The 24,766-nt window shown below is 41.0% G+C and overlaps 1 protein-coding gene across 6 annotated transcripts in view; it reads left to right on the forward strand.

Annotated features, from left to right (window-relative positions):
* Nucleotides 1-6,846: 6,846 nt before the first annotated feature.
* Nucleotides 6,847-24,766, forward strand: part of PRKAR1A (protein kinase cAMP-dependent type I regulatory subunit alpha) — a 39,824-nt gene continuing 21,904 nt past the window's right edge. For 2 of the 6 annotated variants that reach the window (XM_063599349.1, XM_003808936.4), the window contains exons 1-9: nucleotides 7,501-7,659; nucleotides 10,484-10,666; nucleotides 18,123-18,293; nucleotides 19,097-19,188; nucleotides 19,388-19,449; nucleotides 20,281-20,327; nucleotides 21,131-21,289; nucleotides 23,216-23,276; nucleotides 24,250-24,371. In XM_063599349.1, coding sequence (XP_063455419.1) covers nucleotides 10,490-10,666; nucleotides 18,123-18,293; nucleotides 19,097-19,188; nucleotides 19,388-19,449; nucleotides 20,281-20,327; nucleotides 21,131-21,289; nucleotides 23,216-23,276; nucleotides 24,250-24,371 — 891 coding nt within the window. In that variant the 5' untranslated portion in view covers nucleotides 7,501-7,659; nucleotides 10,484-10,489. Of the gene's footprint in view, nucleotides 7,254-7,500; nucleotides 7,691-8,029; nucleotides 8,082-10,483; nucleotides 10,667-18,122; nucleotides 18,294-19,096; nucleotides 19,189-19,387; nucleotides 19,450-20,280; nucleotides 20,328-21,130; nucleotides 21,290-23,215; nucleotides 23,277-24,249; nucleotides 24,372-24,766 lie in introns of those variants that run through there. The other 4 variants (XM_003808937.5, XM_063599350.1, XM_003808938.5 and 1 more) reach the window with 4 other exon arrangements.

Raw genomic sequence — 24,766 nt, forward strand, 5'->3', positions numbered from 1 at the left:
ATGCCTGTATCAAAATATCCCATATACCCCATAAATATATACACCTTCTATGTACCCACACAAATAAAAAATAGAGAGAAAAACATAGGGAGACAGTATAGAAATTCAGTGGTTGGACAGGCGTGGTGGCTCACATCTGTAATCCCAGTAATTTGGGAGGCCAAGGCAGGCCTTCTTGAGCCCAGAAGTTCAAGACTAGCCTGGGCAATGTGGCAAAACCCTGTTTCTACCCCCCAAAATACAAAAACTAGCTGAGCATGGTGGTGTGCACCTGTAGTCCCAGCTACTTGGGAGGCTGAGGTGGGAGGATGGCTTGAGCCCGGAGGTTGCAGTGAGCTAAGATCGTGCCACTGCACTCCAGCTTAGGTGGCAGAGCCAGACTCTGTCTCAAAAAATATATATGTAGATAATAAAATAAAACGAAAATCAGTGGTTATCAGGGCCTTAGGGGAAGGAGAGAGGGATAAACAGTGGACCACAGGGGATATTTGTGGCAGTGAATCTCTTCCACAGGATGCTGTAATGGTAGATGTAAATGTAATTACACATTTATCAAAACTCATAGAATATACAACAGAAAGAGTGAACTCTAATGTAAACTATGGACTTCAGTTAATAATAATGTATCAGGCCAGGTGAGGTGGCTCAGGCTTGTAATCCTAGCACTTTGGGAGGCCCAAGTGGATGGACTGCTTGAGCTCAGGAGTTTGAGACCAGCCTGGGCAACATAGTGAGACCCTGACTCTACAAAAAATACAAAAATTAGCTGGGCGTGGTGCTGTATGCCGGTAGTCTCAGCTACTCAGGAAGCTGGGATAGGAGACTGGCTTGAGCCCAGGAGATGGGAGGTTGCAGTGAGCTGAGATTGAGATTGTGCCACTGCACTCCAGCCTGGGTAACAGAGCCAGATCCTGTTTCACACACACAGAAGTATCAACATTGGCTCTTCAAGTATAACAAATGTACCACACGAATGCAAGATGTCAATATAAGGGAAAACCATGTATGGAGGGTTGATGAGGTGGTATCTGGGAACTCTCTGTATTTTCTGCCAATTTTTTTGTAAACCTAGAATTGCTAAAACCAAAAGTCTATTAATTAGGATAATTACATCAATTTCAAATTCAGTGTTCATAAATTTTTATCGGAAGACATCCACGCCCATTCATTTACATATTGCCTATGGCCACTTTTGTGATACAATAACCAAACTGAGAAGTTGCCACAGTGCCCAGATGGCTTACAACATCTAAAGCATTTACTATCTGCCCCTCCCCGCTACCACAGGCCACTGATCACTCTTCCAGCCTCACACCATCTTCCATCTTATCCTTAGGCCATCTTGAAAAATATTTTCCTTAGAAATCCATGCTCTCTTGCCCATTAGTTCCTCTACCTGAAATACCAGGCAGGACTAACTGGGTACCATTATATCCCAGACACCTTTTTTTGGCTGGCTTTTTCTGATCACCGATGCCTGAGTTAGATGCCCTTTCAATGTACCCCTCCAATCCCACCCCCATAATTTGGCCATTTTATTGAAAGAACTCATGTTATTGCTGGCCCCATCAGACTGTGAAATTTTTTTTTTCTTTTTTTTGAGACAGAGTCTCGCTCTATCGCCCAGGCTGGAGTGTAGTGGCCCGATTTCGGCTCACTGCAACCTCCGCCTCCCTGGTTCAAGCAATTCTTCTGCCTCAGCCTTCTGAGTAGCTGGGACTACAGGCGTGCACCACCACACCTGGCTAATTTTTGTATTTTTAGTAGAGACGGGGTTTCACCATATTGGCCAGGCTGGTCTCAAACTCCTGACCTCGTGATCTGCCCACCTCAGCCTCCCAAAGTGCTGGGATTACAGGCGTGAGCCACCGCGCCTGGCCCAGACTGTGAACTTTTAAGTTTGAGGTCATGGCTTATTTATCTCTGCATCCCTGTTACCTAGTACCTGCTAGTATCCACTAGTGTGGATGATCAGGAATCATTTTATAAGGGATTCTAAACTTGGAGTCCATACATGGATGGGCTTCAGGATCTGTGACCACCTTGAAATGGGATGAAAAAGGCTGTGTGTGTATGTTTGTTTGGGCTTATTTCCTGGGGAGAAAGCCCATTGTTTTCATGAGCTTCTCAAAGGGAACCATGACCAGCCTCCAGCAAAGAAAAAAATGAAGAATTCCTGGAAGAGTATAGGTACATGGTCAGTACAGTGCCAACCTGGATACATTGACAAGATTTGTTGACTTTGTCAGATTGACAAAAACAAAGAAAGTTACTGATCCTAGTCAACAATCATACCATCCATGACACAAAGATCTGTGTGACAATAGCAAAGACATGGAATCAACCCAAATGCCCATCAATGATAGACTGGATAAAGAAAATGCGGTACATATACACCATGGAATGCTATGCAGCCATAAAAAGGAACGAGATCGTGTCCTTTGCAGGGATGTGGATGGAGCTGGAAGCTATTATCTTCAGCAAACTAACACAGGAAAAGAAAACCAAACACCTTATGTTCTCACTTACAAGTGGGAGCTGAACAATGAGAACACATGGACACAGGGAGCAGAACAACACACACTGGGGCCTGTTGGGGCGGCAGGGAGGGGGAGAATCAGCTAATGCGTGTGGGTCTTAATACCTAGGTGATGAGCTGATAGGTGCAGCAAACCACCATGGCACACGTTTATCTATGTACAAACCTGCACGTTCTTCTGCACATGTATCCCGAACTTAAATTAAATTAAAAAACAAACAAACATACATACATCTGAAAAAAAGAAAACCGCTATCTTTTCACATTAAAAAAAAAAGATCTGTGTGGGTGACTGACTCATCCCTATTTTTTAAAGCCTCAAATCCATGACAAAAGGTCAGCCTTGTTTAAAAACAGCTTAGGCCTAGGAGATTAGTATTCAAAGGAAGAACATTTTAGAAGAGATTCATACAAATATCTGGACTTCACTGAATACATGCTTGTGATAGTTAATTTTGTGTCAACTTGGGTAGGCCATGCTACCCAGTTATTGGTCAAACACAAGTCCAGATGTTGCTGTGAATGTATTTTTTTTTTTGTACATGCGATTATCATTTAAGTCAATAGACATTGAGTAAAGCAGATTACTCTCTTTAATGTTTGTGGGCCTCACTCAGTTGAAGGTCTTAAGAGAAAAGACTGAGGTTCCCTGAGGAAGAAGGAGTTCTGCCTTGGACTTGAGACTGCAGCATCAACTCTTCCTTGAGTCTAGGCTGCTGACCTGCCCTGCAGATTTTGGACTGTATATACCCAAAGAAATACAAATCATTGTATCATAAAGACACATGCATGCTTATGTTCATTGTGGCACTATTCACAGTAGCAAAGACATGGAATCAACCTAAATGCCCATCAGTGGTAGTCTGGATAAAGAAAATGTGGTACATATACACCATGGAATACTATTCAGTGATAAAAAGAATCAAATCATGTCTTTTGCAGCAACACAGATACAGGTGGAGGCCATTCTCCTATGCATATTAACACAGGAATAGAAAACTACCGCATGTTCTCACTTGTAAGTGGGAGCTAAACATTGGTTACTCAAGGACATAAAGATGGCAGCAATAGATACCTGGAACTACTAGAAGGGGGAGTCGGGGAGCAAGGATTTAAAAACTACTGGGTACTATGCTCACTACCTGGGTGATGGGATCACTTGTACCCAAATCCTTAGCATCACACAATATACCCAGGTAACAAACCTGCACCTGTACCCCCGAATCTAAAATAAAAGTTGAATGAATAAGTAAATATGCTATTTTTGATGAAGATATGTTTTAGATTAAGATATTTTTACTTGGAACGCTTTAGTGTTAGATCCAAGTTTGCCACCCTTCTGGTTTCTTGGTTAATATTTTCAATTAATGCTCGAGATAAACACCCCTCCTTAGTTTAAATGAGCATTTGCCAGTGAGGAAAGTAGGAAGACATTTTGGCATTCGGGTGTTTGCTGGGATTAGTTATGTCTGAAACCGCAACTTTGGGTCTCCTAGGAAGTATAAGTACTCAGTACCATTGTACACCATAAGTAGGTGGTGATGGACTTTGAAATTGGAAATACGTGGATCTGTGTTTCGCCAATGGAAACTTTAGGTGCAAGAACCACCAAGAAATGGACCACCAAAGTATTCCTTCCTTTCACGTTTTAGCTCTCTTAGTTCTATTTCTGCTTATCACTCGTGTTTATTTTGCTTTTATGGTTTTTGGTATTGTTTCACAAGCATTGTAACAGCAATTATGCAATTTCTTTTTCGTTTTTTGAGTGGGAAGGTCTTGCTGTGTGGCCAGGGCTGCAGTGCAGTGGTGCGATCATGGCTCACTGCAGCCTTGACCTCCTGGGCTAAAGCAATCCTCCCAGTACATGCGTGGGTCACCACATGTGGCTAATTTTTAAAATTTTTTTGTAGAGACGGCGGTCTCACTGTGTTGCCCAGGCTGGTCTTGAACTCCTGGGTCCAAGGAAGCCTCCAGCTTGGGCCTCCTAGAGTGCTGGGATTACAGATGTTAACCACCAGTTAAACAGGAAAATTTACTTATAATCCCACTACTCTAGAAACATATTTTTAAACTGAGTTTCTCAAGGACACAGTCCAAAGGAAAGGCTAACAGACCTTTGAATCAAGGGCAGAAGGCCTCTGGAGAAGGGAAACCATACAGAAACTACAGTGGAACAAATGACATTTCTGAAACATAATTTACGAATACCAACAAGTTGGTATTCTCACAGTGGCACAGTGGCACTGAAAGAACATTTGCACCATTTGGAAAGCACTGAGGCTATTTAGTTTTTCAGAACAGCTGTCTCACTGAACTCTCCCCGGGCTCAACTGTCTACTGCCCATTTCCCTTTATGTCTCCTAAGGCCCCAGCATATGAGGATTTGGCACCTAGAACAAGGTTGAGTGTGACTGACACAGGAAATGGCCCGTGGCTGGACTGGCGCCTGCATGCAGCTGAATGGGGACACACAGCCAGGCCTCAGCAAGGAAGCAGCTGTCACTCAAAGTGCTCAGCTCAATGTCACCAGCTTGCTTGTTTCCTTATTCTTAGTGTCTTAACCGCACTTGGAAGGTAACACTAATGGTGGGACATAGTGTCACTCTGACTTAACCTTGTAGTTTGGGTAGCTCTGCAGGAAGAGGGAGAAATGGGAAGTAAATTAACATTCATTTAATATATCCCCCACTGTACTGAACACTATATATATATATATATGTAGACAGAGAGAGAGAGAGAGAGAGAGAGAGAGAGAGAGAGAGAGAGATCTATCTATTCTGCAATGGAGAGTGATTAAGATCACTGCCTGGGTTTAAGCCATGCTAGCTGTGTGGCCTTGGGCAAGTCACTTAACTTCTCCATGTCTCATGTTTTTTTCTGTAACAATAACAATATTACCTATGTTAAGAGTTACTATGAGGATTAAATTAATTATGTGTGAAGCCCTTAGATCAGTGCTTGGAACACAGTAAGTGCTATACATGTGTTTGCTGTTATTACCCTTAGTAGTTAACTTCAACAGAGTCCTGTTCATCCTTTTATGACCGAGGAAACGGACACCCATGGAGATTAAGTCAATTACCGGACATGGCAGAGCCTGAAACCAAACTCAGATTTACCTGACTGCAATATTTTCTTCCCATAACATGACCGGGCCTGCTCAATGCTATCAAATTCCCTCTGCTGCTTGCCAGCGTAGGGTTCAGTTTATCAACCCTTCTTTGTACTGTCAAGAGTGAAATCCTATCTGACTGAGGCTCTTTTATCCCCAATTCCGATCAACCCTGGTGAAGGGCCAATGGTCAACATTTGGGGAGTCAGTGAAAGGAGAAACTTCCCTTTTCCATTCCCCCCTGTAAGCCTGATTGCCCTTTTGATATCGCCTATGTATCCCTATCAGAAGGCAGTGAATAACATAACTAAATAAATTATCTGATGGACAGTACCCTTAGAGCCTGGTGGATTTGGGGGAGCAGTCGGCCTCCGAGGGCAGCGCTGCCCAATAGGAATATAATGGGAGCCATCTGTGTAACTTTAAACTTTTTAATAGCTACATTAAGAATTAAAAAACAAGTGAAATTAACTTTAATATTTTACCTAATATATCAAAAATATTATCATTTCAATCTGGAATCAATATAAACACTATTGAGCTACTTTTTTGTATTGTGTTGAGTTCATTATTTACTTTAAACATACAGCCCTTGAAGTATATACAATGTTACTACAACAGCTCCTGGACACTTGCATATGTGTGTATTTTGCTTTTTTGTATCGTGTTGAATCCATTATGAATTTTAAGCACACAGCCCTAGAAATATATACAATGCTACTACAGCAGCCCCTAGCCAGACACTTGGACATGTTTCCTTGATGTGCCTTCTTTATTGAGTTACAGACTTGATGTGTCTAAAATTGTACCGTCTCCCTTTTCTTCCTCCTTAGACAGATACTCTGATGGAAAAAAAAAATGGCTGAAAGAGTAAAGTCGCTTTTCCTCCGAATTTCCCCCATTAGTGCAGCTTGTCTGGACAGCTGCGATTTCTTGTTGGGTCACAGGGCATTTGTGACAATCTACACACTCTGCACTTCTCCCCCTGTGAGGTCAAGGAGTGATGGGGGGAGGCACTTCAGGTTCTAGAAGGACTCAGGCCTCCTCTTGGACCCTGACAAAGTCCTTTCCCGTGCCTGGTTTCCACAGGGACGGTGTTGCCTGCACAGACGACAGCACCTCCGGCGGGGAGAGCGGCCCCAGCGGAGACTCGGCAGGGCTCAGGTTTCCTGGACCGGATGACTGACCTGAGCCCGGGGCCCGGGCGGCGCTGGCCGGGCACAGGATGCGCGGCCCGGAGAGCGCATCCCGGCCATCCGCCCGCGCTCGGCCCCGCAGCGCAGCTGCTGCAGATCCGCGGGGGCCGCCACCTCCTCCGGGGGCTGGCAGCGACAGGACTCTCCCCGCCCCGGCCCAGGGCCCTCCCTTGCAGGGGCTGCGGGGAGGAGTCGCCCACCTGTCATCCGAGAAGCCCCACGTGGGTCGGCCAGGGAGGGGGTGGAAAGGAGGGAGAAAAGGCAGAGGCGTCAAGGGAGGCCGGAGGGAGAGTGGGGTGGACAGAGGAGCGGAGGGACGAGAGGGAAGCGCACGATAGCTGCGCGGAGAAAGAGCGAAGAGCAGGAGGAGGAACAAAGGCGACCCAAGACACCCAGAGAGGGACAGGTAAGGAGGGGCAGGTGAGCAGGAAGGAGGAGAGAACCGGGCTAGGGAGACTGCGGAAAGGAGAAGTGGCGGGCGTGAGGAAACTGCTGTGGATAAGGGACGAGTAAGATGGAAAGAATGGCGGAAGACGAACGACCGCAGAGTGAGGGTCCTTCCGAGAGCGACGAGGGGGGAGGAACTGGGGCTGTTGCGCCCTTAAGGTTGCTAAGGCGACGGTTCTGGCCAGAGCGAGGCGCATTGACGTCAGTAGCCGAACGCTGATTGGCTGCGGCCAGGCCGTTTCCGGTGGAGCTGTCGCCTAGCCGCTACCGCAGAGTGGAGCGGGGCTGGGAGCAAAGCGCTGAGGGAGCTCGGTACGCCGCCGCCTCGCACCCGCAGCCTCGCGCCCGCCGCCGCCCGTCCCCAGGTGAGTGGGGTCGGCCGGGGGCTCAGGCGAGGTGAGCTTCGTCGCTTCGCAGCCGGTTTGCGGGAGCTGGACCGATCCAAGATGGCGTCACGGGGAGCGACCTGCAGGGGGACGGCCGCACCCCCTGCCCCTCCCCGGCCCGGCGGGCGCTTCCCCGCAGGCCTCACGCCCCCGGCTCCGAGTCTGCATCCTCAAGGCCGTCTGGGCGTCGGCTTTGGTGCGGGGCTCCCCAGCCGCCCCGCTCGCGCTCGCTGCCCCCACCCCACGGCTCCTGGGGCCCTGGGCCCTCCGCGGCCCTCCCCGGCCGCCTTCGCCCCCGCGCGCCGCGGCCTCTTCGCTCACCCTCCCCCATTTCCTGAAGGACAACGGCTCTATTTTACTGGGGTCCGCCATCGTCTCGTCCGCCGGTCCTGGCTCTTCTTGTAAGCCGGCAGTTTTCCTCTCCACTTTTGACGACTCGTCATTGCTAGCAGTAGCCTTTCCTCTTCATAGCGGGGTGATCTTTCCCCCAACACGACGGTCTTAGTCGGGCTCCTGAATTTCCTTTTGTCCCCTTTCACCTCTCTCCCTTTCCCAATTTTTCCCCCTGAGGCGGCCTCGCCACCACTGTGGCCTTCCGACTGGCGTAGCTTGAAGTCTCGGCTTCCCTTCATTTTGTGGTCATGACCGTGGCCTACGTGAAGTGAAGGGCATTTTCCTGCCCTTCTTCTAGAAAATACACGGTACCTATTAACCTCTTCAGCTCAGAGCCTGTGGTGACGACCGTCCTACTCCTTGAGAGATTCCCAAGAGATCCGTCTTCTTAGCAGAGCGAGGAAAGCAGACACTTCCTCAAGATGACCCTAGGGGAGCCGTAACTTGGCTGGTCTAAGGGGGTGCGGTCTGAATCAGGAACAGTTTCTCAAAGTGTTTTTATTTATTTCCCAGAATGTAATCCTTTCGAAACGATTTTGTCACAACTGAATTTTCAAAAGAATGAATCTGAGTGTTTTGTTTTACATAGAGACAATGCAGCGAAAGTTTTAAAACAGTTAAAATAATTGTGTGTGGGGAGGGAAGGCTAGGTTGTTGGGCTTTACAAATAAGTACACATAGAGAATCCAGGTAACTCGATTAAAAATATTAAGACTGTGAAGTCTGGTTATTCAGGGATTTACATGGTGACTGCATTAATTTTGGTGCATTTCTGTTCGTATACTGTCTTATTACCAGTGGCTATCTTTTTGGTTTTCGTAATACATTAGTTGTTTCAAACAAAAACACAGTTTCACTCCTTAGGCCCAGTTCTCTCATCTCTACCAGCCAAAGACCTGATCTTAGAATGATTGATCATTTGAATGTTCTTGAAATATGACAATGCTTTGAAGCATGAAAGATCTGATTTATGATTGTTCTTGGTGGCCTTTAAGTATTATTTGAAATGCAGACAATTCTACTGAAGTGGATTTTCAGTTCATATGATTGCCTGACCTGGAGAAGTGGCTTGTATAAATCTATCCTAAAGTAAATGCGCGTTTTTGTTTTTGTTTTGCCTGTTTAAAGTAGCAGCATGATTATTTTTCCATGGCTTCTAATTTATGTGCTTGTCTTGGAGCCACAAACTTTCTAATGGTCTGTTAATTAGTCTACTTGTTGTTGACCTCTATGGTGAAAGTTGTCAAAACAAAATGAGTGACAGTGTAGCACTTTAGAATAGCTCTTTACTCTGTTAATTCTTTCTATAAGTTCTTTTAAATTTACAGTTTCATCTCAATAGTTTACAATGCATTATAATTGGAAAAGTCTGATTAGTATTGAATTCAGTTGCTGAGTGGAGGGGACCACACTCTTGTCTTCTACTCTTAAGTGCTTAGTAATTAGGAGTTGGAAGGAAAACAGTATATGACCCTGTTGTTAAATTAGTAAACTTTTAATTCTAGGGTAAGGTTAGCTGCTCATCATTATCTCTGTTTGCTTTACTTTACATAAAGGTACCATAATTCGAATCCTCTAAAATCCATTAAATGCAATTTATCCATTAAATGTAATCCATTAAATGCAATTTATCTATTGAATCTTCATGCAAGTTTGAAACTTAAGTGTTTTAACATTCTCCTGTCAAGATGAAGAAAATATTTTGACAATTTTCTGTCCAAATGTTTTACAGTTTATGTGGTAAGAATTCTCCCCTCCCCCCAACTAAGGATTTTCCTTCTTTTACCACTAGTGTATTATCATTTAGGGGTGGAATCTGGCAAACGAGTCTGGAATAAAGGTTGCTTTTAAAACTCATCTAATTTTCTTGTGTGTTTTTAAAAATTTTGATTACGCTAGTAGTTGGCTAATCAGATCCTCACTCCAGTGGTTTGCTCTGTGACGTTAGGATACTCCCATGGGATAGAAGTTACGTATAGGGAATGTCAGATATTCTTCATTGTGCTGACTTGCTTTCGCTTACAGTTGACTTGTGTGTCCTGTTTACCTACTTCCCACGTCATCATGATTTCTTTTGAGGGAGAACTGAATGAAATTCCCTTAAGGGCCTGACTTCAGCACCCGTCTCTGCAGAGCTTTAGTGGCTCATACTTCCTCCCAGGAGCTGAGGTTATCGATTCTCACTGTTGCCTACAGAGCACAGATCCTGAACTAAATGAAACATTTACTTGGAATAATGCTAATTCTGTACATATTTTATTCCCTAGTCCCCACTTCCCTGTTTAAAAAGAAAATCTACTTAGAAAAAAATCCCTGTGAATCAGTTGCCTCATGAATTTAGCAAGTTAAATGCCAGATTGGCATTTTGCTTTATAGTTTATACAAGCGTGTGTGTGTGTTTTTCTCGCAGAGAACCATGGAGTCTGGCAGTACCGCCGCCAGTGAGGAGGCACGCAGCCTTCGAGAATGTGAACTCTACGTCCAGAAGCATAACATTCAAGCACTGCTCAAAGATTCTATTGTGCAGTTGTGCACTGCTCGACCTGAGAGACCCATGGCATTCCTCAGGGAATACTTTGAGAGGTTGGAGAAGGTAAAAATAAATGTGGGGAGATGATGAGGTGATTGTGACAGTTGTTAAATTTAATAACTGGAATGTTACTAATTTGTATTTTTTGGAAGAAAAGGAATCTGACTAAATAAAGAGTCTAAAACAATTTCAAATAAGAAATACAGTTAAGGCATTTGTAGTAATTTAAAAATTCTTAATTAGTAGAATTTATCAGAAAAATGAACCTGTATGCTAACTGTACTTGGCTAATAAAGGGTTTCCAAACAATTCTTTGTAACTTTTTAAATTAGTGCGTAGAACTATAACAGATAAAACTGATCAGAACTAGTATAGCGGTTCTATGAATAAGAAATTCTATAGTTCTTAAAGGCAGTTAATGCGCCTCCCGTTTTGAACAAAGCAAGTAAGCGTAGTAAATCTTATCCCACTTTTAAAACTAGTGTAATGAAACATGAATCTAGCTTGTGAATGATATATCAGAAATTTTCAATTAGATTCGGCCTATTTTAGTGTAGAGTATATCTGATAAATTACTGTAGAGAGATTGATATTGATGTTCCTCAAAAATTTTACTCCATTTTATTGGTCAGGACTTGTTGCGCCTTGAAAAAAATTAATCCAATTTTTATGCTTTTTTGCTCTTCCTCCTTGCATGTAGGTCATTGTGACCTACGTATATGGCATATGTTTTTCTAAGCAAAGTGATAATTTTACATCAGGGATAATTGAAGCAAATGAATGCTTCAATTGAATGCTTCAATTCATCTCCCTCAAGAAACGATGAATGAAAAAGTCTGGGTTACCAAATATTTTGAATAGTTTATGTGATTCGCTTCTGTAAATCAGTGAGAGAAACTTACTGATTTTCTTGTGCATGTGGAAGTTATGAGGTGGTTCATAATGATTATGAATCAATTGAAATGAATCATATACCAAAAGAAATGAATCATTTCTTTTGGTATATGATTATCTAATTGTATAATAGAAATAATTTGCGTTATTTTCCATTGGTTTTTATAGTTTCTTATAATCAGTATAGTTTATTAGTAAAAGAATCTGTACTAAGCTTTAAAAAGTATTTGGGTAGCTCATTGATCAGGTATTTTCTATTTTCTTTAAAAACCGATTGTTAAAATTTATATTTAGGACCATGATCAGAATAATTAAAAAAAAAACAAAAACAACTAGTCACTGTGAATGTTGCTTTGCTATCTTGGAATTATAGTAGATATTCTGGCTTTCTCTTATTTATGCAATTTCCAAATCATGGAAGTATTGTAGAGCCAGGTCATAGATGTAGCTTGTTTTGAAGTCAAGTGCGTTCCTGGAGATCCGGTGTTGAAATGGGTCACTGTAAGATGATCCCTCTTCTTTGGACATCAATAGAAACCATCAAATGAGAGGATTAAGTTGGTGAGACATTAAGTGTGTATCTTTTTATAGGGAGTGTTGAATGTGTGATGCTAGTTTCAAAGCTTGTAGTTGCCACAGTACTGTTTAAAGACTAACAAAGGTGGAAAGCAATAAATAATTATTAAAATGGTTTCTTTGCAGATGGAATTTTTAGATTTAATGTGTTTCAGCTTCTTTAACTTTTAATAATTAAAGTCACAGTTCAACATGGTTTTTGCTGTAATTCAAGGGTCTTTGTTCACATGTATACATTCCTTCCGGGGTTGAATATAGATACCTGGACCTTTAAGTAACTTGTTAGTGGGTCATAGTTCTGTGTATTAGGTGTTAATTTGTATGTTAGTCTATTAGTCCGTTGTCATGCTGCTAATAAAGACATACCGAGGCTGGGTAATTCATAAAGGAAAGAGGTTTAATTGACTCACAATTCAGCATGGCTGGGGAGGCCTCAGGAAACTTACAATCATGGCAGAAGGAGAAGCAAACCCATCCTCTTCACATGGCAGCAGCAAGGAGAAGTACAGAGCAAAATGGGAAAAGTCCCTTATAAAACCGTCAGCTATCGTGAGGACTCACTCACTATCATGATAACAGCATGAGGGTAACCCCCCTGCCATGATTAAGTTACCTCCCACCAGGTCCCTCTCAGGGCACATAGGGATTATGGGAACTACAATTCAAGATGAGATTTGGGTGTGGACACAGCCAAACCATATCATTCCACCTCTGGCCCCTCCCAAATCTCATGTTTTCACATTTTGAAACACAGTCATGCCTTTCCAACAGTCCCTCAGAGTCTTAATTCATTCCAGCATTAACTCAAAAGTTCAAGTCCAAAGTCTCATCTGAGGCAAGGCAAGTCCCTTCCACCTATGAGCCTGTAAAATGAGAAGCAAGTTAGTTACTTCCTAGGGTCATTGGGTAGATAACACCCATTCCAAATGGGAGAACTTGGTCAAAACAAGGGGACTATAGACCCCGTGCAAATCCGAAATCCGACGAGGCAGTAATTAAGTCTTAAAGTTGCAAAAGGATCTCCTTTGACTCCATGTCTCACATTCAGGGCACACTGATGCAAGAGGTGGGCTCCCGTGGCCTTGGGCAGCTCCGCCCCTGTGGCTTTGCAGGGTACAGCCCCCCTCCTGGCTGCTTCCATGGGCAGGCATTGAGTGTCTGTTGCTTTTCCAGGTGCATGGTGCAATCTTTTGGTGGATCTAGCATTCTGGAGTCTGGAGGATAGTGGCCCTCTTCTCATAGTTCCACTAGGCAGTGCCGCAGTGGGGACTTGGTGTGGGGGCTCCAGACGACCCCACATTTCCCTTCCACACTGCCCTAGCAGAGGTTCTCCAGGAGGGCCACACCCCTGCAGCAAACTTCTGTCTGGGCATCCAGGCATTTCTGTACATCTTCTGAAATCTAGGGGGAAGTTCCCAAACCTCAGTTCTTGACTTCTGTGCACCCACAGGCCCAGCACCACTTCTAAGCTTGCACTCTCTGAAGTAATGGCCAGAGCTGTACCTTTTAGCCAAGACTGGAGCTGAAGCAGCTGGAACGCAGGGTACCATGTCCTGAGGCTGCATAGTACAGGAGCCCCAGGGCATGGCCTAGGAAACCATTTTCCCCTCCTAGGCCTCTGGGCCTATGATGGGAGGGGCTGTCCTGAAGGTCTGTGACATGCCCTGGAGACATTTTCCCCATTGTCTTGGTGATTAACATTTGGCTCCTTGTTACTTATGTGAATTTCTGCAGCAGGCTTGAATTTCTCCCCAGAAAATGGGATTTTCTTTTCTATTGCTTTGTCAGGCTGCAAATTTTTCAAACTCTGCTTCCTCTTGAATGCTTTCCTGCTTAGAAATTTCTTCCACCAGATACCCTAAATCATTTCTCTCAAGTTCAAAGTTCCACAGATTTCTAGGGCAGGGCCAAAATACTGCCAGTCTCTTTGCATAGCAAGAGTCACCTTTACTCCAGTTCTCAAGTTCCTCATCTCCATCTGAGACCACCTCAGCCTGGACTTCATTGTCCATATTACTACCAGCATTTTGGTCAAAGCCGTACAAGAAATCTCTAGGAAGTTCCAAACTTTCCCACATTTTCCTGTCTTCTTCTGAGCCCTCCAGACTGTTCCACCCTCTTCCTGTTACCCAGTTCCAAAGTTGCTTCTGCATTTTTGGGTATCCTTGTAGCAGCACTCCACGCTCTGTGGTACCATTTTACTGTACTAGTCTGTTCTCATGCTGCTAATAAAAGACATACCCAAGACTGGGTAATTTATAAAGGAAAGTGGTTTGACTCACAGTTCCTCATGGCTGGGCAGGCCTCAGGAAGCTACAATCATGGCAGAAGGGGAAGCAAACACATTCTTCTTCACGTGGCAGCAGCAAGGAGAAGGGTCAAGCAAAAGGGGGAAAAGCCCCTCAAAACCGTCAGATCTCATGAGAGCTCACTATCACCAGAACAGCATGGAGGTAACCACCCCTGTGATTAAATTACCTCCCACCAGGTCCCTCCCACAATACCTGGGGATTATGGGAACTATAATTCAAGATGAGATTTGGGTGGGGACACAGCCAAACCATATCAGTCTGAAAATACAGTCATATTCTCATCACCTTCTTCGTCATTACTGGGGGGTTGTGTTTCTGTTACCTTCAACTACTCCATAAGAAATGTACCAAAAACTCTTGACAGTTGGTCTTTTGAAAGCTTCTGCATTTTAATTCAGTCATCTGGAATTTGAGTCTTCTTTTACTCTTGTATTTATTAGACCCTTAGGTAAGAGGAATTAAAATAACAGTGACCTTGTGTCTGCTGTGTCAGGTACTGTGTACAGCACTTTATATACATACATACTCGTTATTTCAAATGTACGAGGTATCAGCATTTTATAGACATAGCAGTAAAACTGAGAGAAATTAAGTAATGTGGCTGTGGTTATAGACTGTAGTCGTCAGCTTTTGCTGGAGCAACATACAACCCCCAAATTTCAGTGGTTACTACAACAGACCAGTCATGTGCAGTTCTTCTGGTATCAGCCTGTCTTGTGTTCTTGACACCACATATCTTGTTCTGGGGCTGAGCAGAAGGAGCAGCCCTATATAGGGCATGCTGTTCTCAAAGCAGAGGGAGGGCAGAAGCTCAAGGTGGACAGAGCCAAACCACACAGGCAACCATGGTATGGCATGTCCACTTACATTCCATGGCCAGAGCAAGTCCTGTAGCCAAGCCTTAAGTCAGTGGGGTGGGAAGTATACTTTACCCACAGGGAAGAGTGACAGAAGCAGGGAGGGAACAAATAGTCGTGAAAACATAGTAGTGGGGACAGAATTTGAACCTAAGAGTCAAGAAGATAGTGCAGAATTTAATGCAAAACCGAATGCAGAATTTGAACCTCAGAGTCAAGAACATAATTAACCACTGAGTAGACTGGGAGGTTTTTTCTAATTTTTAATTTTTTATTGATATATAACATTTGTATGTTTTTATGGAGTACATGTGATATTTTACAGGCATAGAATGTGTAATGATCACGTCAAGGTATTTAGGTTATTCATCACCTCACTTAAAGAGCTGAGGAGGAAGGAGACTGACAGAAGGATGACAACAGCAAGAGAAAGGATATAAAAATATATCATAGTATATACTAGAAAACTCATGATCTGAGTGATGGCTCTGAGTCGTCAGATTAGGTTATATTCAGATTGCTGTTTTTAAAAGACTCACTAGAATCCATGAGACAGTGCTAAAATCAGAATGTTTTTGTTACTTCAAAATTAATCTTAAAAATTCAGTGAAGTAGAATGTAGTCCCAAGTGAAATGTTATTTGTGGAATTTTTCCTGAAATTTTTGTGAAATGTCAGTGACAAATTTGGGGGGGGAGAATTTGTGTTTTCATTTATACTCTTAAACTGTGTGTGTGTGTGTGTGTGTTTATTTTTATTATTTTTTTGAGACAGTCTTGCTCAGTGACAAATTTGAGGGGGGGAGAATTTGTGTTTTCATTTATACTCTTAAACTGTGTGTGTGTGTGTGTGTTTATTTTTATTTTTTTTTGAGAGTCTTGCTCAGTGACAAATTTGGGGGGGGAGAATTTGTGTTTTCATTTATACTCTTAAACTGTGTGTGTGTGTGTGTGTGGTGTGTGTTTATTTTTATTTTTTTTGAGAGTCTTGCTCAGTGACAAATTTGGGGGGGGAGAATTTGTGTTTTCATTTATACTCTTAAACTGTGTGTGTGTGTGTGTGTTGATTATTATTATTATTTTTTTGAGACAGTCTTGCTCTGTCACCCAGGCTGGACTGCAGTGGTGCAATCTCGGCTCACTGCAACCTCCGCCTCCTGGGTTCAAGCAATTCTCCTGCCTCTGCCTCCTGAGTAGCTGGGACTACAGGTGCCTGCCACCACACCTGGCTAATTTTTGTATTTTTAGTAGAGATGGGGTTTCACCATAATGGCCAGTCTGGTCTTGAACTCCTGACCTTGTGATCTGCTCGCCTTGGCCCCCCAAAGTGTTGGGATTACAGGTGTGAGCCGCCATGCCTGGCCTATTTTTTGAGACAGGATCTCACTCTGTTACCCAGGCCTGAGTGCAGTGGTGCGATCATGGCTCACTGCAGTCTCTACCTTCCAGGCTCAGGTGATCCTCCTGCCTCAGCTTCCCAAGTAGCTGGGACTACAGGTGTGTGCCACCACGCCCAACTAATTTTTATGTGTTTTTGTAGAGATGAGGTTTTACAATGTTGCCTAGGTGGGTCTCGAACTCCTGGACTCAAGTGATCTGCCCCCTTCGGCCTCCCAAAGGGTTGTGATTATAGGCGTAAGCCACTGTACCCAGTCATGTACTCTTAAACTTTAAACTTGGGAGAGACTTGAGTTTTATAGCTCTGTGTTAATATGAAATGAGAAAACCTTACTGGTTATTGGAACAACCAGAATTAACATGAAATGAGTTTTCTAAAAACCATATTTTAAAAAGTAGGTTACATATTCACATATTTCAAAGTTGTGCAGGTACAAAAGGGCATAATAATGAAAGGTCTCCCTCCCACGCCATTGCTTTTCTTGAATGCTGCCAATGTTCTGGAGATTAATATATGGGCACTTACAAATTTATATATAGAAAAGAAATAACAGGTCAAATGAATGAGAAAGTAGAAGATAACACATTTTTATTTTTTCCCTTTTACTTCAGGCACAACAACTAATTCTTTAGATCTGAGAGGAATTTGTTTTTAAGGCTCTAGATGTGAAAAAAGGAATGTTTAATAGTTTATCTTAGGTTTTATTTGAATTGGTCCAATAAGTAGTTTTTAAAAGCAAGTAAACTCTTTTTGTCTTTTAACTTCAAGTTTAAACCTTGATTACAAAGAATGATCCTAGCTCTGCTGGGAGAAGTATTATAGATATGATCTCGTTTAAATTCGTGGTTACCATCACATCATTTCATTATTTGTTTTTATCTGGGATCAAACTAGAATGTGAATTCCACAGGCTCAGGACCCTCTCCTATTTGTTTTTAATTTCCTGTTGCCTAGCATAGGTCTTGGCCTGGCAGATCCAGAAAATGGCTTATTGAGTTAATGAAATAACTCAGTAATCTAGACATTCTTGGATCACTATGTTGGGCTTGAATTATTTTTCCTGATAACATTTCTTTTGGCAGGAGGGTCTCTTGCTATCTGCAGTAGCATCCAAAAAAACCCAATTTTCAGGATTTTGTCTTGCAGTGTGTTACTGTTGTGTGCATCACAGATAATTGTTGTCAAGACATTAATGAATATCTGATTTGTTACTCACATGTTATGTGAGTACTAATGGCTTGTACTAATGGCTTTTGCCCATTAATAAAGGATAGCATCTGTTATCATCTGAGGTACATTCTGTTGAGAGTGTTTCAAGTGTTACTCTCTTTTTTTCCCCTTTGGAATTGGTGTTTTCCTCTTAACTTACATTGTTAATGGAAGAAGAGATTGGAAGTGACTGAGATAGACTATCATTGGAACATGAGAGTGCCAGCTTTACATGCCGAAGGATCTCATTTTGCAAACTCGTAATTTCTTTCAGGAGGAGGCAAAACAGATTCAGAATCTGCAGAAAGCAGGCACTCGTACAGACTCAAGGGAGGATGAGATTTCTCCTCCTCCACCCAACCCAGTGGTTAAAGGTAGGAGGCGACGAGGTGCTATCAGCGCTGAGGTCTACACGGAGGAAGATGCGGCATCATATGTTAGAAAGGTAGTTTTGATATTTGAACATCGGGGGGATGCTTTTGGGACCCACTTGGTGGTCATCTAGTCTCCTTTGATGAATGAATCATAAAATACAAAACAGGGTGGAAGTTCATCCATCCTGTACAATTCTTGGGTACTGGAAAACAGGTTTCTGTAATAGCATGCTGTCAGAGGAAATAACTAATAGTGATTATAAACTAGTGAATAATTGCATTTTGGGGTTTGTTATTTCCTTGCAGTTGTTTTGCAGTAGAAGGAGGTGGGCAGTATTGCTTTGTCTCTTGAATCGTGATGTTCTTTTTTTGCTATCCTATTAAATGTTGTGGCTTTTAACCTTTTATTCTACGAGCCTCATTTGTCCTGTATTCTCCTCTTCCTCAGAGCCAGGCTATTTTGAGTTATGCTGTTAGCCTTAAAGGGGAACAGAATTGTCCTGGCACTTGAGGCTTGTGAAGCTAACAGATCACAGATTTTTAAAATGACTAATTATTATAAAATACTTAGTTTTGCCTCAGAATAGTGACCTTGGTCAAGGTGTTTTGATTTGTTTCTTTAGTTGTTAACTGGGAACCAAGTACCAGACTTTATATTTAGGCCTGGCTGTAGGCAAGGGGATTAATTAGTCAATACTTGTTGAGTAGTTTATGGATCAAAGATAGTACAAGTGTGTTGTAGTGAAAATATTTAACTCAAAGCAGTCTTGTTTAAATACCATAATGTGGCTTGACATTTAATTGAAGCGCAGGTTGCAAACGTGAAATGTTTTTGGTTTATGGAATTGTCATTTGACCTTCAATTCTTTTCTAGGTTATACCAAAAGATTACAAGACAATGGCCGCTTTAGCCAAAGCCATTGAAAAGAATGTGCTGTTTTCACATCTTGATGATAATGAGAGAAGGTAGGAACAGGCTCTTTCTTAACACTATTTTTCAAGTAAGGGTGTGATCCCAAATTATTTTCAACACTTGTTGCAAGTTTTAGAGCTCTTAGTAATTGTTCACCAGATGACAGTCTGGGGTCTTTAATTCTAAGCTTAATGTTTGAAATTCACGGAAGAGACATGTGAAATGTAACACGAGGCCTTCTCTCTTTTGCAGTGATATTTTTGATGCCATGTTTTCGGTCTCCTTTATCGCAGGAGAGACTGTGATTCAGCAAGGTAAGGGCCTCTGGAGCATGCAGTATTGTTACGGGAGAGGAGGCGAGACTAGAGGATTTTTTTGATTTTGTTTTATTGAAGTTTGTTTTCCTCTTTGATCCTACCACTTTTTTTTTTCTGTTATACTATTGGATTTTTCTATTTCTTTTAAATTAAGATTTTCTGAGATGGACAGAACACTTTGTATTGGGAACTAATATTTTTGATATAGTTTTGTTTATAATTTAAAGGAAATGCCTACATTGTCTTACCTTGAATGTCATATAGAATTACAGAATCATATATATCTCTCATGTTCTTTATATTGTTAATCACTTTTAAAGTAAGAAATAAATGAAACACCTACATTCTTCATTGTATAGCCCTGTCTATTAAAAAGGTTCTAGGACTTCTATAGATTCTTAGTTTGCCTATATAGACTAACATGGATCTAACTTTTTGACTATCTTCCTCTTTTTCTTATTTATTCTTGACATTTTATGAGTGGGTATATATTTTCATTTTGTGGCAGCCTGATAATTTGTTATTAACTATTTGAGTTGTTTCTAATGTCCTTGCTATAAATGCCATAGCAGTTAATAACTGTACACATATGTAACTTTTAAAAATTTTTTTCAGAGGTATTCTTTACCATGAGATGACTGAAAAAATTTTGATTAATTCTATGACTTTTAAAATATGTTGCTTGATTTTCTTTCCCCTGAAAGATTGTGTTAGTTTGTAACACACTCTCACAGTACCACTGTAAAATAAGTTTATTGTTTTGTAATAATTTTGATAATTTCTTTCTTTAATTTGGAATATGCTTCTAACTTTTTTACCCTCTTTTAGGTGATGAAGGGGATAACTTCTATGTGATTGATCAAGGAGAGACGGATGTAAGATTTACCAATATCAAAAATATGTTGATCTTAAAAGCCAATGTATTGAGCGCTTCCGAGCAATAAGAATAGTGATTTTGAAGGGTCATTACATCCCTTGTATGTCAGATTTTATTAATACCTTTTGCCAAGTATTTTTATGACACAGAGAAACTCTTTAAAGGTAATTTTCTGTTCAGAACTTTTGCTGGAGTGGTGGTGAAGAAGTGTGTGTAGCTGGGCGCAGTGGCCCATGCCTATAATCCCAGCACTTTGGGAGATGGAGGCAAGAGGGTTGCTTGAGCCCAGGAGTTCAAGACCAGTCTGGGCAACAAAGTGAAACCTCATCTCTTAAAAAAAAAAAAAAAAAAAAAAAAAAGATTCTAGACCCAGCCATTAGCTAGCAAAATTAATATACCTTTCTTATTCACAAATGAAATGGGGACAATAATAGCATTGATCTTTTAGGATTATTAGAAGATTCAGTGACCTAATGCAAGTAAAATGTTTAGCATAGTGCTCAGCACGGTTCTCTAAGTATCTATGACTGGTATTAGTGCTTAGCCGACCTTTTTCCCTTACATCCTTACAGAGTGCTTTTTTCTTATCAGATAATTAAATCAGGTAAATTATAGACACACTTAACTCATTTAAGTCATCAGAAATCACCTATTCTTCTCTGTTGTGTACTGCAAACATAATATATTCTGTTTTTTAAAACGAAGTTCAGGATTGTGACCTTTTAAAAAGGTTTGAGGGTTTTTAACATTTAAGTGTTTGTATCTAGAAAATAAACTTTTTTGATGTCACTTGCACTTTAGGTCTATGTCAACAATGAATGGGCAACCAGTGTTGGGGAAGGAGGGAGCTTTGGAGAACTTGCTTTGATTTATGGAACACCTAGAGCAGCCACTGTCAAAGCAAAGACAAATGTGAAATTGTGGGGCATCGACCGAGACAGCTATAGAAGAATCCTCATGGTAAGAGACCATGGTGTTTGAGAGTGTGATTTAGAATTCTCATCTACGTAACTAATGTTTGAATATTACCAAATTAAAAAGAGAATATTTCTTTCTTTTAATGAGCAAATATTTCTTTCTTTTAATAAGCGAATATTTCTTTCTTTTAATGAGCAAATACTTTGCATTAAGCCCAGCTTAGCATTATTCATTATGCCATTTTAGGCAGTGATATTTTAGAACAAAACCTTGGGAAACAAGATCTGGTATATATGTGCTGGTCATCTCATGTTTGGAAATCTGTCCATTTGCTGGTAGGCACATCTTAATTTACCTAATTATACCCATTACAGCATGATAGGTGCTGCTTTTAAGTGCTTAAAGTTATTTGGGGCCATTCAGATATAATCAGCTTCCCTAACCTGTGAAAGTGGGTTATCAGTAATGTATATGTATGTCATGTCCCCTCTCGTTAAAGGAATAAACAAAATACTAAAACCATTGGAACTTTCTGGTGATAGTCAGATTTTTTGAGAATGTTGTGATAAATTTATAGGATACCTTTTAAGTCCCAGCCAATGCATTGGTCATTTTCAATGGTTTTCTTAAATTTGTGCAGTGTCCATCTGACCATTTGAAAATGTACAGCCTGATGTACTTTGAAATTTTTCTGCATTTGGGATATATAGATAGATTAGATTAGATAGATAGTCTTGTCCTTCGCAGCAACATAGATAGAGCTGGAGGCCATTTTTCTAAGCAAAATAACACAGGAACAGAAAACCAAACCACATGTTCTCACTTACAGTTGGGAGCTAAGCAATGAGAACACGTGGATACTAGAAGGGGAGCAACAAACACTGGGGCCTACTTGAGGATGGAGGGTGGGAAGAGGGAGAGGATCAGGAAAAATACCTGTGGTGTACTTTACTTATTACCTGGGCAACAAAATTACCTGAACACCAAACCCCTGTGACACCCAGTTTACCTATATAACCTGCACATGTACCCCTGAACCTTAAAAACACACACACACACAAAAACGCTTATGGCAAAGATAAGTCTAAATTTTAGAAAGATTGGTTTTGAAGTGATATGACAGTCTACTGGAGAAGAAATTGACCATACAGTTAGTTCTGCATTTCCTCTACAGGAATACTATTAGTAAAAGGAAACAGAATGTTTACAGCTTTATCTCATTGCCAAAGAAGGAAGAGGTAGGACCTGGAACTATTGGTTTGAAATAAAATATTTTACTTTCTCATAGTGGGCCTGAAAGGAAATTAGGGCCTCACAATGCATTGGCTTTGTGGACAGGAATTAGGAACTGTAGATATGGGGTGAAATATCTATATAGCTGGGTAGGGGAGGATATGGTCCTTTTTTATAGAATAAAGACATGTCAGTTGTGTAGGTGAGAAGCCAGAACTAATGGAGGAATCTGCATTTAAATATCAGCGTTGAACAGGAAGAACACTAGGATTATTGGGTTGTAAATGACCTACATTACTTTTGTGAGAAAATATTTTCAGAGATAAATTGGGTTGGCAGTGGCACAAAATCAGTTTGAGAGTAAACATGGAAATTGGACATCGGTTTAAAGTGTGTGGAAAAATATCTTGAGTGATAGGGCTCAGGTATAAACCGGTATTTCGACTGTATTTGGAAGTTGGGAAATGCTTTGTGAAATATGTCAACATACTGGTTGCAAATGCTAGGAATTGGGCATAATATTGGCAGAAAATAAAAATCACAAGAATGTCATATCATTCATTACCTATAAAATAAAAATGAATTAGTTAAAATTAAACTTTCCTCATTAAAAGCAACAAGCTTTGACTTTCTGGTTTTAAAATTTATTTGAAACTTAATATTTATTATTCCATAGCATTATGTGGTGATAATTACATGTCTTGGGGATATCACTTTTGTTATTTTTATTTTTAGGGAAGCACACTGAGAAAGCGGAAGATGTATGAGGAATTCCTTAGTAAAGTCTCTATTTTAGGTGAGTTGTAAAGCGTGTTAACTTTGCTAGTATATGAGATACCCCTGAATTAGAATTGGATGGACTTGGGAAAAGCCTTCTGAAAGTATAATTGCTACTCATTCCCCCTGAAAAGACAGAAGGGCTGAAAGTCCTTCTGACTGTGGACATACATTCACAGTTATTTCCTCTGTGACTTCCCGTCTCTCTTGTTCCATCATTGAGTTGATTGGTTCAGAAAAGTGAGTACTTCCAACAATACATTTCCTCTGTGGAAAGATTAGGTATCATTTGCTGGAATCCTCTGAAAACATGCCAGAAGTTTGTTGAAATTTAGAGTAAAGCAGATTAATTGAAGATATTCTTTTGTGCATTTTGTTATGTGGACTTGGAGATGTTAGAACTTGTTCTTCATGAAAGGGGAATGGGGATTTTTATAAGGTAACAGGCTTCTGCCATTGTTTATTACAGTGAATTTTTCACCTCTTCTTTGTCTTTTCTTTGAATTGGTTACATATGCTTTGTGTTTTGGATAGTAGTTTGGCCTTTGGGAATAAAAGTTATTTTCTAGTTCTTTTTCATAAAGTAAACCAAAAATTTAAATAGATTAAATTATTTCTATGAAACTTTGGAATGATATGGATGGGGAAACTATGAATTTTGAGTATTGTAGTTGTAGGTTTGATTTGCATTGATGGCAATCTTCAGGAATACTTAAGGATTACATTTTCTTATTCCCTTGCCATTGGGTACAGTTGGTATAAATTAACCTAGCCCCTGGGCTACCGAAGTAAGGATCTAAGGGCTGTCTGCAGGCAGTATGAGAATCCTGCTCAGACTAGAGGTAATTGAAGATAGGTACCATGTTTAATCTGAGACACTACTAGAATGTTGAATGGGCATGGCTATTTGGTTGAATCTTTTTATACTTTCTTTTTACCTTTATAACAGCACCAAATAATACAGAGCAATTGTTTTGATTCTTGTCTTTCAGAGTCTCTGGACAAGTGGGAGCGTCTTACTGTAGCTGATGCATTGGAACCAGTGCAGTTTGAAGATGGGCAGAAGATTGTGGTGCAGGGAGAACCAGGGGATGAGTTTTTCATTATTTTAGAGGTAAAGAACTCAGAATTTAATACTTTAAAAAGTTGTACACTCTAAGAGGGAAAGAGTGGGCTAATTCTGAACTATAGCTTTAGTTTTTAAGAATACCTGACCATTTTATTTTAAAATTATCTTTTACTTTGAAATGCTGTTGTTTGGTTTTCTGCCAGGTCACTACATTTTTAAATGAGTTTGAGTCAGAATTCTTGAAGGGCCCTAGACATGAAAAGCCAAATTCTAAAAACCATTTAACATAACAAACTGTGATGATTCTGCACTATCCTTGTTAAAATGCAAGTGTTTGGGCTATTTGGCAAATAAGGATTAAAGGTAATTATTTAAATTTGAAAAATTACTGTGTTTGTATATCTCCACATTCCATGGAAATGTATAGCAGATACTCTTGC

The sequence above is a fragment of the Pan paniscus genome, chromosome 19 (assembly GCF_029289425.2).
Source record: "Pan paniscus chromosome 19, NHGRI_mPanPan1-v2.0_pri, whole genome shotgun sequence".
In the NCBI taxonomy this organism is placed as follows: domain Eukaryota; kingdom Metazoa; phylum Chordata; class Mammalia; order Primates; family Hominidae; genus Pan; species Pan paniscus.